The sequence below is a fragment of the Hippocampus bargibanti genome, linkage group LG03 (assembly GCF_051943395.1).
Source record: "Hippocampus bargibanti isolate YZ-2025 linkage group LG03, ASM5194339v1, whole genome shotgun sequence".
Classification (NCBI taxonomy): Eukaryota; Metazoa; Chordata; class Actinopteri; order Syngnathiformes; family Syngnathidae; genus Hippocampus; species Hippocampus bargibanti.
In genome coordinates, this window is record NC_142736.1 from 27,946,636 (window position 1) to 27,963,223 (window position 16,588).

A 16,588-nucleotide genomic window follows, 5' to 3' on the forward strand; every position below is an offset into this window, starting at 1 on the left:
ATATCGGATATATCGATAGTCCCAGTTATATCGATACTATTTTTATGCACGCATGGAGAAAATTACATGCAAACAGGGTCGGATATATCGATATTTTTTCGGTTCCCTTGAATATCGATATAACGAGACTTTACTGAATATCGATATAACGATACTTTATATATATATATATATATATATATATATATATATATATATATATATATATATATATATATATAATGAACAAGAGATATATATATCACAACTGAACAAGAGATTTTTTTTCTATGTGTGACTTTACTGCAAAGAGGCACAATTTTGGCATTCGTCATTTGGACTTAAAAAACAAAAGAAAAAAATGAAGGCTTGTAAACTCTTGTAAACGTGTAAACATCCACACAATTCACCGACAACATCAAGCATTCCATGCCGGTCGTAGTTTCATGTTCTATATGAAAGCATATAGAAAAGAAGGCTGTCATGGTGTGTCCTACACAACATTTGCAGTTTGCTGGAGCTAAGCCGGCATTCAATTACAACCACGGCTGCTTCCAGGAGATGGGAGATGGGGTGGGTTAGGGGGGGGCTGACAGATAGCGGTTACCCGGGCGACAGAGGCTAATTAGTGAGCATGGGACAATCACAGAGACCGGCTCTTCTTGAAATGATTTTTTTTAAGCAAGCTGTCTTTTGTATTGAAAAAGATAGATAGATAGATAGATAGATAGATAGATAGATAGATAGATAGATAGATAGATAGATAGATAGATAGATAGATAGATAGATAGATAGATAGATAGATAGATAGATAGATAGATAGATAGATAGATAGATAGGTAGGTAGGTAGGTAGGTAGATAGAGATAGAGAGAGAGAGAGAGAGAGAGAGAGAGAGAGAGAGAGAGAGAGAGAGATAGATACAGAGACAGAGACAGAAAGGGAGAGATAGATAGATAGATAGATAGATAGATAGATAGATAGATAGATAGATAGATAGATAGATAGATAGATAGATAGATAGATAGATAGATAGATAGATAGATAGATAGATGTTAAAAGAATGGGGGGGCGGGCGACGCGAAGGGCACAAGTAGATAGTGGCGGGTGATGTATGTTGATGGACACTCGAGAGAGCTTCACATTGTGAAGATGATGACGCCGATGATGATGATGGACTCGAATTGTGTTCAGGCTACGGGGACGCCACAGTCAGCAGGTTGATGGATTCTGATGGCTGGAGTGGGATTAAACCACCAGACTCTTCTCCTATCTGCTGCCCGGCTGAAACACCTGAAAAAAAATGGGATGAAATTTAGCAGATGATCTTTGAAAGATGCCGGTCATGATGAGCCGGGGAAAAGAAGCTTTACAAATAATGCTGTTTACATCAAATGATAACTATTGGCAACTTTTGGCTACTTGAAACTAAGCAAAATGAAACGGGGGAAATGGGTAATATTCTCAACACTTTGTGAGAGATTTATATGTTTTTTGAACAGATAATATTAATGATTCATTTTCAATACACAATATACTATTCTTAGTTTATAATCAGAATCAGAAAGCCTTGAATAGTCCCACAATTGGGAAATTTGGGAAATTGCAATTTGTTTAAGGGCACTTGGAAATACGTCTGTGTAAGCTCTCAGTCGTACAGGAGTGGTCCATTGATGAAAATGTTTCTTCAGCCGTCATCTGTACTTCTTTGAAGGTGACGTTTCGCTTCTTATCCAAGAAAATTCGTCAGCAAACTAAAGTCTTACTGGTAGTTTAGGCCCTATATATATATATCCCTACTGTCCAAACATGGCGGTGCCGGACTCTGCTATGATAGGTCCCTGCTCTCAGGTTGGGGGGAGCAGAAGACTACTCCCTGCAGCTGCTCCACTGATAGTTCCTATCACTCGGTAATGTCGAGATTCCGAAAGTCCCGCCCCCTTGTTCGGGACATCACGTCAGGATAATTCCTTCACAAACTGCCCCGCTCCAGAATCAAAACAATGGCTTCAGAGAGTTCAAATTCTGAGAAGATGCTTTTTTGTTACTCATCCAGTTATGAATATGATTCAAATAGTTCTGAAGAGGAAAGCATAAATGTTTGCAATCGATTAAAAAAGTCAAGAAAAACCTTGCCAGAGGCCATGGCCAGCGCTTTATCGGCTCCCAAGCATGAAAAACCTAAACCCGAACAAATTCGGGAATGGCGCTCTACGTCATGTTTTCAATTCCCGAATAAATTTAGGAATGGCAGTGAATGAGTTGATTTGAATTAGAACCAGAATATTTTTACTGTAACACATTCGGATAAGAATAGTATCATTTGTGATTTTTTTTTTTTTAGTAATATTTATGAATCAGCAACAGGAAGTCATTTTTGTTTATTCTTAATCTTTTCGGACCAACCCACCAACCTGCCCGACACATCCCAGTCGTCTCAATTCGAAAACGGGCCAGGCTGGAGAATATCAGTATTTCAGTAGGTACCGTAAATCTGGCTTCAAACAGGCAAAGATGTCTCCAGCTCCCCCCGAGCGAGTTTAAGCCGTTCAAAGTTCCCATAAATCAAAAGGGATCGGTGACGGGTTTAGACAAGCACAACCAAGGTCTTAATGTACACCATCTCCTGTGCAATGTGGCAGAGATTATTAGCATCCCTCGCCGCACTTAACGTTCACCGACCCCGACTGGGAAGCAGAATAAAACCGTTGCTCTCCTCATAGGCGAGTGTTTTCATTTTGGAAACTCTATGCAGAGAAGTAGCGCTGGAATAACTTCAATAATGTATCCCCAAAGATGTAGCTACGAACTCCGCTAAATGTCGGAGTAACTTGAAGTCTATTTTTGCCTGACTGGGCATTATTTTGAAAGGTACCTGTTCATAAAGATGAATTTACTGTCGTTTTCTGTGTTTGTCACACACCCCCCCCACAAAAAAAAAGAACATGTATGATAAACTGGAAATGTAATCTCACCTGGCCAAACCGAAATCTAACATACAGCGCTATCACTATGAAACACACCTGCCAGGAAAATTATGTGAACTTAACTGAGGCGGCCCAGTAGTTGAGTGGTTAGCATGCTGAATTCACAGTTTCGAGGTCATGAGTTCAAGACCCGGTCCAGCCTCCTTGTGTGGAGTTTGCATGTTCTCCACAGGCCCGGGTGGGTTTTCTCCGGGTCCTCCAGTTCATTCCCACATTACAAAAACCTGCATGGCAGGCAGATTGAACACTCCAAACTATCCAGAGGTGTGAGTGTGAGAGTGAATGGTTGTTTGTCTCTGTTTAATCAATTCAAGGTGTCCCCCGCCTAGTGCCCGAAGACGGTTGGGATAGGCTCCAGGAAACCCCGCAACCCTAATGAGGATTAAGCGGTCTGGAAAATGGATGGATGGATGAAACAGTTGACTTCTGTTCGCCTGGCGAACGTTTGCGACCTTGAACAAACCCTCTCGTTGTCTTTAGTTCCTTCCCTTTTCCAATAGTTCAGCGGGATAACAGGCTTCAGAGTGTAGAGTTGCCTTATTTATGTCCCTGGTGGGAGTGTCCCCAGGGGGTTGTTGTTGTTGAGGATGTTGTTGCCAGGTGTGGCTGATAAACGGCTTTGATCAACCCCAAGGGAGAAACCCATGAGGCATAAGTAGGACAACTGTACACTAAATATTGAGAACTAAAGATTAGGTGAAAAGCCATACAGTTTCTACAACCAAGAATTGCCCTCATTTTTCTTTCATTCTTTCGTAATAATTTTGCTGAGATGAAAAATGGGAAGGATCTTCTCAATGGTGATAAAAATGCCTGGAAATAAGTGCTGATCTCTCAGTGACGACGATGCCAGTCAATGAACCTTTCAAAATACAAATGTGTGCTGTATTTGGGGTAAGATGTGCAAAAAAATGTTAAAGCCCTAAATAAGAGCCCTGAGTTGCTCCGTTTGTCACCTGAAGATAAACGCAGATTGGAATACTTCCATTGAATGGGACATTGGATTGTATTTTGCAAAAGATCTCAGTCTTTTGAGTACGCAACATTGCTGTTTAATCGTTAACACGGGAATGAAACCACCTCTAATGTTCTATTGCTGGCTCTGATGATAAGTGTTGATCAACATCGCAGGGACAATGCGAGTGGGCCTCAATCTGCAGTACAGCTGTACCTAAAATCTAGCAACGACTAATTTGACGATTGAGGTTAAAATCTTTCTGTCTGAAAGAGGAGTAAAAGAAACATTTTTGTAAAACAGCAAAACCCTTGACTAAATCGCCATGGTGGTTTAATGGTTAATTAACGGCCTTCTTAGGTTGTTATCAAGTAGGCTTTGTCATGCTAATCAGGTGATACCATAGCTAATGAGGCAATCAGAGCCAAGGATAGACCATTACAGGTCATCAGATAGACAAAAGAGGTAATCATATCGGCTTTAGGGAGTAGTCGACTGCTCCCAAAACCTTAGAGCAGGGACCTACCAGCACAACTTTAGTTTGCTGACAAAGTTCATTGGATGAGGAACGAAACGTCCGACACCTTCAAAGAAGTACAGATGACGGCTGGAGAAACATTTTCCTCGATACCATGTATACGGGAATAACAGTCCGCTGACCCATGTGCACTAGACATCATGGAGACATTTGTAGAATTTCAATGCAAACGTTTTGGCCGTCATGTAAGCAATCACCAAAATACGATTGTGTCCAGGATCTTTTAAAGGACAACCGACACCATTTTTTGGTTTCCTAACTGACATCAGAAAAACTTTTATAGCATCTTATCAGTTAAAATGTCCCAAAACTACTTCAAAATGAAACCGGAAATGGCCACTTCCAGAAGGTCCCACCCCTTTGTTCATGATGTCACGCCAAGACGTGCTCTTGCCTTGCTCGAGAATCAAAACAATGGCTTCAGATTCGGAGAAGATACTTTCTTGTTACTCATCCATTTATGAATATGATTCAAATAGTTCTGAAGAGGAAAGCATAAAGGTTTGCAATCGATTAAAGAAGTCCTTCCGTATCAATTCGAGCTGTCAGGACTCCAATGTAGCATCCCAGAAAATGCACAAGCCCTGTTGGAAATGGGCTGATTTGTCCGCTGGGAATTTATGTCAACTAGTATCAAATAGTAGTCCTGGTGCAACACACAACGATTCACCATCGCATTATTGATGTGTTTTCCTTCTTCTCAACACGAAGTTTTCAGACCAAACAAAGTAGCCAAAATGCATTGTGAGTCACGAACTCGAAAACAAGACTTCCTGAATATTCAGCGCAAGTTTTAAAACGTAAAATATAGCTATATTCCGTGGAATCTTTGTAAAATACACTCAGTAGAAGTCATTTGAAGTGATTTTACATTTTATGGACTTGTCCGTAGACGTCGGTTGTCCTTTAGTAAGGAAGAGGCCAAATTAAACGCCAGCGTGTTAAACAGGCAGAAGCAATCCTCCCTTCCCAACACGCTTGCCGTGACGCTGATGGACGGATTCATTTCCAGCAGGTACTCCAAATTGCAAGCTTTTTTTTGAATGGCCTATCAGAGCTTAATCATGTGCAAAGTAATGCAGATTCAATCTCATCAACCATTTCTTTTCCATCCCATCATCCACTACTGGCGGTGAAAAAAACCACAGTTCATTCTGCAGAGTTTGCAGCCTTCTAATTTGTATATTTGAGGAACATTACACATTACACACAAAAAACAGCGGGGCTGCCGCTTTATGACACAGTGGCGCCAGAGTACAATCAGAGGAAGCCATCAAAGACAAACACCGGCGATGAAACCCAGAAACTTAAAAAAAAATAGTTGAGAAGATTTGGAGCATCGTGAGTAAAGATGTTTAAAAGCTCGGTAAAGATCATTACCAGGAGGATCAAAAGCATGCGAGACCATTACTTTCCGTGCAGGGACTGGTAATTATGAAGTATCGTCTATAGCTGAAGAGAGACAATATACATTTACATTCATTTGCATAGCTCCCATTACCGGTAACCGATCATATATTTCGCTGATGCCGGAAATAATATCCCTGAGGAACATCTTGAATATTACAATGCATTTTTCCATCCAATAAACATATCTAAGACATGATTGACCTTGCACAGCATTGTACTGTATCGTCTTCCACAGTGTATTCTGCGTGCAGATAGAGGTTAGCAGTTGCCACCCACATATTCAACAAATATCGACACATGAAAAGACAATGTTTTGAAACCTTAGCTTAAAAGGCACTCGTGTTGATTTGTGAAATTATTAAGCTATTAAATGTCACGTTAAGGATGGTGTGCTAACTGAAACAGTATTCACAAAAGAGGCGGCAGCCATTTTATTTATAACTATACGAGTTGACGCAAAACAGGGAAGCTTTGACCACGTATCTCACACACTCATATTTCAAATCATCGTTGCCATAATGGAAATAAATGGAAATGTAATTTATCCGATCCAACACCTCCCTCTCGCTTCCACAAAACACCCAAAATGTATCTCACAAGAAAGATTACATTCAGCAGTAGTGCACTGTATATAAAAAAATATCCCCAAAGTAACATTTGAGCTGTACTTTACTTGCCAACAAAGAAATTGTGAGCACAAAACAAACTTTATGTGATATATTTTGCTTCCTTTTTTCTTCTACCTTGCTACTTTTATTAGCGGTTCGCATTTCATTTATAAGCGCCTTTCAAAACTCTCAAGGTCACTTTACAATCACAGGATAAGTTTTTCTGTGGGGTGAGCAGCGGCAGCCACACGCGCCAGCTTTCTCCCAACCCCGAATAACTCAAACAGAGAGATAGAAAGATAGCTAGCTAGCTAATAGATAGCTAATGGATAGCGAGCTACATAGCTGATAGATAGTCATCTAGCTAGATAGATAGCTAATAGATAGCAAATAAATAGCTAGCTGGATAAAAAGAAGGGAAGAGAGGAAATGTTTCACACACGCACCACCGTTACTTCAGAGCAATGACCAGGGTGGGTGGGAAAAATTTTTTTGGGCCGCTTAACGGCTTTAAATTGAAAATCTCAGAATCTAATGTGGATTTTCTTATTCACTCAAGTGGGAAAGTAGAATCTTCCCAAAGCAAAATTTACAGGAATGTGTATAATGCGCACTCCTATTTTTTTTTATTAAAAATCGGTATACAATTTTGTTTTACTTTTTCTCGGCTCAGACCAAGCATTGCGATAAAAATAATTTCTTGACAATGTAAACACTGAATGACAACGTAAACACTGAATTGAAACTCTGGATATTGGTAATTGTGCAAAACAGCAATGCTTAACTTGCGTTTCAGTGTGGGCGAGACGAGGAAAGGAAATGAAGCGTTAGAAATGCTCAAGAAATGGTAATCAACAATAATAATAAAAAAAAGGAATGCGCGTGATCCGGGTCTTTCCGAGAATCGAAACTGAAGGGTGAGAATAGCCATGGAAATGCTGTCCCCTCCCGGAAGGGATAAAGCATGAAATATATATGACATTTTTTTTCCCAAGCCTCGTTTATAACGCGCACCCAAACTTTGAGTTCTTTTTTAGGTAGAAAATGTTGCGCGTTATACCCGAATAAATACGATAAGTGGACCGCCCGCTACCACCAAGCATAAATTAGGCACCTGGACTCCTAGCATTCCACATAATTGTTATTATTAAATATTATGGAGGATCAAAAAGGTAAATAGGGTTTAGAAAATACATTAAAAATATGTTTATGACAGTAAAGAATGTCAAAATGCTTCTTGGAACACCCAGAAGTGCAAAGCAATATAACATGTGGCCCAATAATTCATTATTTCTATGGGCGTGACTGTTTCTAAACGCATAGAAGCATTCCCAAACAAACGACATTGGACTATTGGTGTTCCTCTAGGGCACAGGTGTCAAAGTCAAGGCCCGCGGGCCAAATCCGGCCCGCCACATCCTTTTTTTCGGCTCGCAAAAGCAAATCAAACTTGTTAAATTCCATGATAATTGCTAAAATCTGAGCCAAAATTTCATATTTTTGGATGTCAACCACAATAAAAGTCATTATTCTTGACTTCAGATTTGAAAACGAGTTATTCATTAATTTGCTGTGTGCTCTATATGTAATATTTGAAGGGATTTAAACATTCTAATGGGTTCCCCAAATTCATAACGGCCCTCGAGAGGAAACCATAACTACAATGTGGCCCGCGGCAAAAAATGACTTTGACACCCCTGCTCTAGGGGAAGGAACACAAACATGCACCTTTATTTGCTGACAGTTCACTTGAAATCAATGCATCTCTAATGTCCACAAAAAGAATATTGCTGTGGCTGCCAAAAGCTGCTGGGCTTAATAAAATATGTGAGACTCAATCATTTTTATCAAAACCAATGTGCGAAAATAACCATGCATAAATGTATGCAAAGAGGGTTACAGGGCCAGGATATTCCTTGGCTGGCAACTTTGGCGGAATACTGTCTTTTGACTCTCCACTGGTTGCTAAGCAGCCAGAAGGAGAACGCCGAAGGCCGCCAGTAAATGTCAAAGTAAAAAGTTTGAGCATTTAATGAACAAGAGACACTTCCTCAGGGTTACTTGAACGATATTTATCTTTCACGTACAGTAACATTTTGACCCTTTCATATGGAAATATGTCTGCGGGTCTCGCAGGAATTAAAAATCGATGACTGCTCATCTGATACTGGCCACAATCGATAAACGCTAAATGGTTAAATCCACTGGAGGAAAAAAAAATGTGTCAATAAACAGGAGCAAAAAAATGGTCACTATGTGTGGCTAAATCGGTAACACGTGCATCCTTTCATTGGATTGGATTGGATTTGCCTTTATTAGTCTCACAGTGGAGAAATTTACATTTCCCAGCAGCAAAGTGATGAAAGGAATGAAAGTAGAAAAACAAATACATGAGCTGCTAAACTAAATAACAAATAATATGACAACACAAAGACACAGAGAGTCTTTGTGTTGTCAAAGTTGTGTCCATAATTTGTAAAATGGCTTCAAATGACTTCTACTGAGCGTATTTTACAAAGATTCCACCGCATATATATATATATATATATATATATATATATATATATATATATATATAATATATATATATATATATATGTTACGTTTTAAGACTCGCGCTGAATATTCCGGAAGTCTTGTTTTTGAGTTGGTGACAAGTCCGTACGTGACGTCACTGAAGGAACGCCCCTGACCGAAAAAAGGACACATTGTAGCAGTCTTTCCATCACGTCAATGCATTTTGCTGTGCTTGTTTGTTCTGAAAACGTCATGTTGCACCAAAAAGAGACAGAAGAGGGCGACCAAGCTCCATATAATGAATTTATCAGCCTGTGGAAACGGGCTGATTAATTCCTCACAGGGAGCTTGGTCGCCATTTTCTGCCTCTTTTCTGGGACGCTACATTGCAGTCCAGATGCCTCAAAATGACACGGAAGGACTTCTTTAATCAATTGCAAACATGTATGCTTTCCTCTTCAGAACTATTTGAAACATATTCATAACTGGATGTGTAACAAGAAAGCATATTCTCCGAATTTGCAGCCATTGTTTTGATTCTCCAGCAATGTAAGACGTCTTGGCGTGACGTCACGAACTGGGGCGGGCCTTTCTGAAAATGCCCAATTCGCAGCTCAATTTTTTGCAGATTTAAGACACTTTAAGTCATTTTTATTGGTGTTTTGCATTTGACTAAAAATATCATACTGCGCGTTTTGGGTATTTTAGATACTATAAAACGTTTTTCTGATGTCAGTTAAGAAACAAAAAAGTGACGTCGGTTGTCCTTTAAGCACTTTCTGTACCCTCTTTGCTACATGATGCAGTTCTAGATGATAGAGGATAGGATCATTTCCGATTGTGCTTGTCTTTGGACTGCTTTTGGGTTTCAAACTGCCAATAAGCACTTTGCTTGCGGTCACTCCAATTAGTTCCAGTAACGAGTTATTCTGCTTCCCTTCCTGGTCATCCCAGTCCAATTGAACACATCCCTTTACCTCGCAAGAGACGTTTTCTCCTTCCTGGTCAAGCAAGGTATGGCACCCAAAAAAAATATAATAATAATAAATAAAATAGACCCGTAGCCGATGTGGTGTTAATTATAAGTCTTTGACCCACAGCCCACCGGCAACCCCGTTGAGGTTGATTTGAACACGGCTGTGCATTAATCTTTGCTCTTGACTTCAGACTAAAAGGAGGGTTTGAAGAGACTCCTGTGGTAAGCTCCATAGACAAGGTGACTGCAGGAGCAGGAGCAAGGTTGACAGAGAGAGCAGAAAAATAAAAGCTGCATTTTATTCGCCGCTCGCAGCAGGATGGCAACCGCCTCGATAGACGAATGAGTCATTTTTGTATTTATTTTTTTGCCCCCGCCGCGTTACATCCTCGCTATGTTAATCGGATTGAATATTTAAAATGACACAGTGTGACATTCCCAGCGACCTCCTCTTTTCCACCTGTGTCGTGATTTGTTTGTTTCCACCGCGTACCGTGAAGGTGACCGTCAATTTAGACGCTGCTGAAGGCCCACGACATGCTTATTTTCGCCGCTATTTTATCAGGACACCTTAGGTCAACGCGGATGTCCGCCGAGCCAATTTAGGCTGTCGGATTCAAGCCTTATTTGCTCGTTTTTGACGATAACGATGGACTCGAATGACAATGAGCTACAGAAGATCCTTAGGTTGAAAAATTATCAATGGTCATAAACCCCAAACTATAGCTTCAAATATGGCGGCATTGGACGTTTCACTCCTCATCCGAAGAGCTTCATCAGAAAACTAAAGTTGTGGTGGTAACTCTGGCCCTATATATATCCCTAATGGAGACAGGTGGCGGTGCCAGACCACTGCTCTGATAGGTCCCTGTTCTAAGATTGAGGGAGCAGCAGACTGCTCCCTGAAGCCAATCTGATTACTTCTAAAGAGTAATCAGATTACCTAAAGGAACCTCTAAAGAGGTAATCAGATTACCTCTAGGTACTCACCAAAGCCAATCTGATTACCTCTAAAGAAGCAAACAGATTACCCCTCTGTACCTCTAAAGAGGCAATCAGATTACCCCTAATGAAGTAGTCAGATTACCTGTAGGTAATCATATTACATCTAAAGAGGTAATCAGATTGGCTTCAGGGAGTAGTCTACTGCTCCTCCAACCTGAGAACAGGGACCCACTGTATCAGAGCAGAGGTCTGGCACCGCCACCTCTGTCCATGAGGGATGTATACAGGGCCAGATTTACCAGCACAACTTTAGTTCGCTGACGAAGCTCGTCGGATGAGGGGCGAAAGGTCCGACACCTTTAAAGAAGTACAGATGATGGCTGAAGAAAGTTTTACTTCGATGGACAACTGAGGGCCTACACAGATATAAGCTCCAAATATGGTTCTTTAGGGAAAGTTTATACGTTGTTTTGTTTTGTTTTTTGACTCATAGGAAGGCAGTGTTGTTATTTGAAGACACCTGTGATGTGGTGAGGTTTTCTCGTGTTTGTTAGGAATCCAGCGGCAGTAATTTAGATTAGTTGGAGCTGCTTCATTGATTCCCCCCCCCCTGTAAAGACACTATTAAAGTAATACAGCCTTGCTGAAAATAAAAGCATGACTATGGTACACCTCGCATACAGTTCACCCGAGACCCTACTAACAAGGGCAAGCACGCTAGAAAATATCGGCATGAAAATGAAAGACTGCCCGCAGAGCTAATTAAGGTTTTACAATTTTAGTGGGTTGAGTGTTGAGACAAATTATTTCTATTTCCTGCTATATGTTTGTAGATCAATCACGCTTGACCTGAGATGCTCCACTCTACTCTTACTTGCTTTTGATTGATTCCTGAGGGCACTGTTTCTTTTACAGATGTCAGCTGAGGCATAACCCTTGAGAAGTTGTGGGTTGGTTGCCTTGCTCCAGAACACTGACAAGTGCGCTGTCTTATTATTTTCCATATTTGCCCACAAAACAAAAGTGCCCACAGCACAAAAGTGAAAAAAAAACAACTACATTGAAATGGTGAGAAATGGATAGAAAACAGTGAAATTTGGAGTCGTTTAAACTTTATTGATAGTTCACAACAAATCATTCGAGAATGAGCCGGCCGCTTAAAAGGCATATTTTTTATGTAAACAAATACAGTGATACCTCGGTTTACGAACGCTTTAGCTAATGAACTTTTGACCTTACGAACGTCAAATTCGCGAGAATATAATCTTGGCATATAAACTATTTTTTGGGGAAACACACGGAGCACCACAATGAGTGATGTATCATTTGCAAACGAGCCGGTTCTTGGAGCGCCTGATTCCCCGCCCCTAGTCTTCGGTTAAAGCCGCACGTAATTGGTCAAGATCCGCGATACGGAGACGACAGACCTTGAATCAAAACAAAAACAAAAGTGAAAAAAAACAACTAAATTGAAATGGTGAAAAATGGATAGAAAAGTGAAATTTGGACTTGTTTCAACTTTATTGATAGTTCAAAGGCAGAGTGTAGACTGCAAGGTTAAAATCAATCAGGCTCCACAAATAACCCGCACAAGCCATCTGTACAATTTGAAGAGAACATACAAGCAAGGGAACCACCTATTAATGAAGTTTCTAGTGTGTCTATCTGCATCTTTTGCTATTGCAATATCACAACTTCTAAGATGTACAACCCAGAGCTCCTTGAGAAACTTTATGCAAAAAGCTATCCATTCTATCAAGCCATCAACGACCATCACAAAGTTAAAAAAAACGACTTTATTATATAGTACAGTTTATTTCTTTAAATACAATACCATAGCACATTTATTATAGATAAAATAAGGTATATTGTGTGTAGTTTTAAGGCTTATTTAGTTGAAAATTATGTTTTATGGGTACCTGGGAACGGATTATTCTCAGTTTGATGGTTTCCTACAGGAAATTAGTTTTTGGAATACACACTTTTCGCCTTACACACACTTTCTGGGAACCAATTAAGTTCGTAAGCCAAGGTATCACTGTCCTGCATTTTACAAATAATTTAATTCAAAAATGCATTACTTGGCTTATCAGTCCTCACCATTCGTCTTTTTGTCAGTCATCTCCAAACGCACAGCATTTCTCACCGTCATAATATCCCAGCGGTCTCAGTTCTGCCCATGCACTTCCGCATCAGCACCACAACGCCACAGAGCTCACACGCACACTCTAATCTGCATTATGCCAAATCTTTGCCTAATTGAGCCTAGAGGCTGTGGCTTTCAATGGCAAAAAAGGAAGGAGAAAGAGCTCTCTCTGGGAGACAAGTGGTAAACAGAGCAGCACGCTCGTCTTGTTCATTAGCTGACATTGATTCATTTGCGTAGCACAGCCAACGTGCAAACACTGGTCACGTATTAAAAATAGCACAGTGCTTTCCTCTCTCTCACTATTCAATATTTAGGCCCTGCAGATTTTGACGGGCTTCTTAACTCACTGCCATTCACGTATTTATTCGGAAATTGAAAATATGACGTAGAGCGCCATTGTTTTTTCATGCTCGGGTGCCGGTGAAGCGCTAGCTATGGGCTCTGGCATGTGATCACTTTGTTCCAGCTTCAGCTGTTATTAAAGCTCTATATAAACCAATATGTATGTATTGCATTGTATTTTGGACATTTCAAGCTCATATAACTCCAGACCCATATTACGCAGCAATTAACTGTTTTTCTAATGAAAGAAGAGAGTCGAAGATTTCTAACATTGTATTGAATGTTTATGTAGTCCTAAAACTTAATATTGTGTGGGTCCTGGAATTCAAGTGACAATGACAAAAACCCTGGCACTGGGGTAGACACATTTTTGCACATCTGTTCTTTTTAGTTGAAATCCTTTGGAACGTCCGATGGTTGTGTGTTTTTTTCTCCATGAATCGTGGTTTTTTTTTTTCAGAAAAACGTTATTTGCATCTAAAATACCCAAAACACGCAGCCTGATATTTTTAGTCAAATGAAAAACACCAATAACAATGACTTAAAGTGTCCAAAAACTACTTCAAATTGAAGCCGGAAATGGCCAGTTTCAGAAGGTCCCGCCCCCTTGTTCGTGACGTCATGCCAAGACGCCTTGCCTTGCTCGAGAATCAAAACAATGGCTTCAGATTCGGAGAAGATGCTTTCTTGTTACTCATCCAGTTACGAATATGATTCAAATAGTTCTGAAGAGGAAAGCATACATGTTTGCAATAGATTAAAGAAGTCATTCCGTGTCATTTTGAGGCATCTGGACTGATATGTAGCGTCCCAGAAAATGCAGCAGATGGCGTCCAAGCTCCGTTGGAAATAGGCTGATTTGTCTGCTGGGAATTTGTGTCAGCTCGTATCAAATAATACTCTTGGTGCAACACACAACGATTCACCATTGCGTTATGTATGTGTTTTCATTCTAATTTCGCCATCAACACGGATCAACACCAAGTTTTCAGACCAACAAAGTACCCAAAATGCATTGTGTGTCACTTTCTCGGTCAGTGACAATACCTACCGTGACGTCACGGTAGGGTCACCAACTCAAAAACAAGACTTCCTGAATATTCAGCGTGAGTCTTAAAATGTAAAATACAGTTATATGCGGTGGAATCTTTGTAAAATATGCTCAGTAGAAGTCATTTGAAGTGATTTTACAAAAATAATGCACACAACTTGTCCGGAGGCGTCGGTTGTCCTTTAAGTTCAACCCAAAATTGTCCCTCGGTGTGAGAGTGAGTGTGAATGGTTGTTGGTAATGTGCCCTGTGAGACTCAACTGTGATCCTTATACCAAGCGCAATATAAACTGCTGAGAGTGATTGACAGCGAGCGGTCTTGCGATATCGTTTTTATTGCTAGTCATTTTACTGATGATCATGCAAGCAAAGTGCTGTTTGGCACACAATTCATCCCCCAAAAAAAACAATAACGTGTGCTAGAGCTCCGGGTCAGGTACCTGGGGACCTGGGACGATAAGAAGAGATTACATTTTTGCACACAGAAGTGCAATTAGTCCCACATGATGGCCATTTCCTCCCTGCTTCAGCACATCTGAGAAATATAGATTTAATCCACCCCCTATGTATTTGCATATACTTTGCTAAGATTAAGAGTCCTTTACGTGCTGCACAGTCGGCGTTATCTGAAGAGTTCTCCCCGAAAGATGGAAAGAGATTAAAACTCTTTGCTGATGCTGTCGACAGGAAGGGGGAAGTGAGGACAAGGCGGGAAGGAAAAGGGGGAATTCCTTGAGTCCTTCACTGTCTCGTTTGTCAGGTGAGGCTCGGCGGAAACTAACAGAAATGATGCTTAACATTGGAATTCCCTCCAGGGGAGATGTAAGATGTCTTTTGGTTGGGTATGACTGGATGTAGTCTTTCAATTATGCATGCGGCCATCTCAGCCAGTTTTATCCCCCCTCATCCTCGTCCGAACGTAGTTGGGCTGAGATGGCATGAAAAAAAAAAGTGTTTAGTCATCTTGTCGCTGGGTGCACATTTCCCATAGACATTAACATGAATAGATCTACATCACCGACTCTCAATGAGTTAAAAAGAACAGCTAAACTTTTTTTATAATACAGTTATAGCTCAGTTTCCGAACGCTTTAGCTCACGAACTTTTCGCCGAAAGAACATTAAATTTGGGAGAATATAATCTTGGCATACAAACTAGTTTACGGCGGACAAACCAAAACACACAAAGCGCAACGGCGGCTGGCGGACTAGTTTTTGGCGGATGAATACCAAACGACACGGTCGAACAGGGCCACGGTGGCCGGCGGACTGGTTTCCCACACCGCCTTTGAGTGCAGACGTGGTTTGTTATCAAGTGGAGTACTTTTGCTATTATGGGACAGAAAAAGACCCCACCACAGTTTTAAGCTGAAGAGGACACAAAAAAAAATATGGTCGACCAGAAGAAGGAGACCATTCGAGAAAAACGAACGAGGTGTCCGTTTGTGTGATTTAGCGTCCCAGTACCAGTATGCTAAATCGACCATTTTTACGTGTGGCTAAGGGAGTTTCTGTGTTGTCTAAACAATGGTCTCAAGCAATAGAAGAGCTTAAAAAACAGCAGAGAAAAGCAGCTAGCAGATGACAGTGTGAGTGAGGGTATTATCACCGAGAAAGCATGGCAACTTCACTCGGATATCATCAAAAGGCAACCACATCAACGACCATAACAAAGGTAAATAAAAAAAAAAACTTTATTATACAGCACAGTTTATTTCTTTAATTACAATACAATAGCACATTTATTATATAAAATAATGTATATTTTGTGTAGTTTTAAGGCGGATTTAGTAGAAATGTATGTTTTATGAGGACCTGGGAACTGATTATTTCAATTTTAATGGTTTCTTATGGGAAATAAATGTTTGGCAGATGAACTTTTCGCCTTACACATACTTTCTGGGAACCAATTAAGTTCGTAAACTGAGGTATCACTGCGCTTCCAAAAAGAATAACCAAGCTCAATTTTGCTCCCACTGTATTTTTAAAAACAAAAGCTAGACTGTGTGCATATTACAATTTTTTTTCAAGATAGAATGTTTTACCATTCTTGTGTTTAAAAAAATGTATTCAATACGGGTATAGCACTACTGTTACGTTCTGGTTGGCGACCAACGGATGGCGCTGTCGGCC

General features: G+C 40.4%; 1 protein-coding gene across 2 annotated transcripts in view; it reads right to left on the bottom strand.

The window, feature by feature from the left end:
- Window positions 1–1,033: 1,033 nt before the first annotated feature.
- Window positions 1,034–16,588, bottom strand: part of cd276 (CD276 molecule) — an 88,850-nt gene continuing 73,295 nt past the window's right edge. For both annotated transcript variants that reach the window (XM_088992924.1, XM_088992925.1), the window contains one exon: window positions 1,034–1,271. In XM_088992924.1, the coding sequence (XP_088849050.1) occupies window positions 1,174–1,271 (98 nt within the window). In that variant the 3' untranslated portion in view covers window positions 1,034–1,173. The remainder of the gene's footprint in view (window positions 1,272–16,588) is intronic.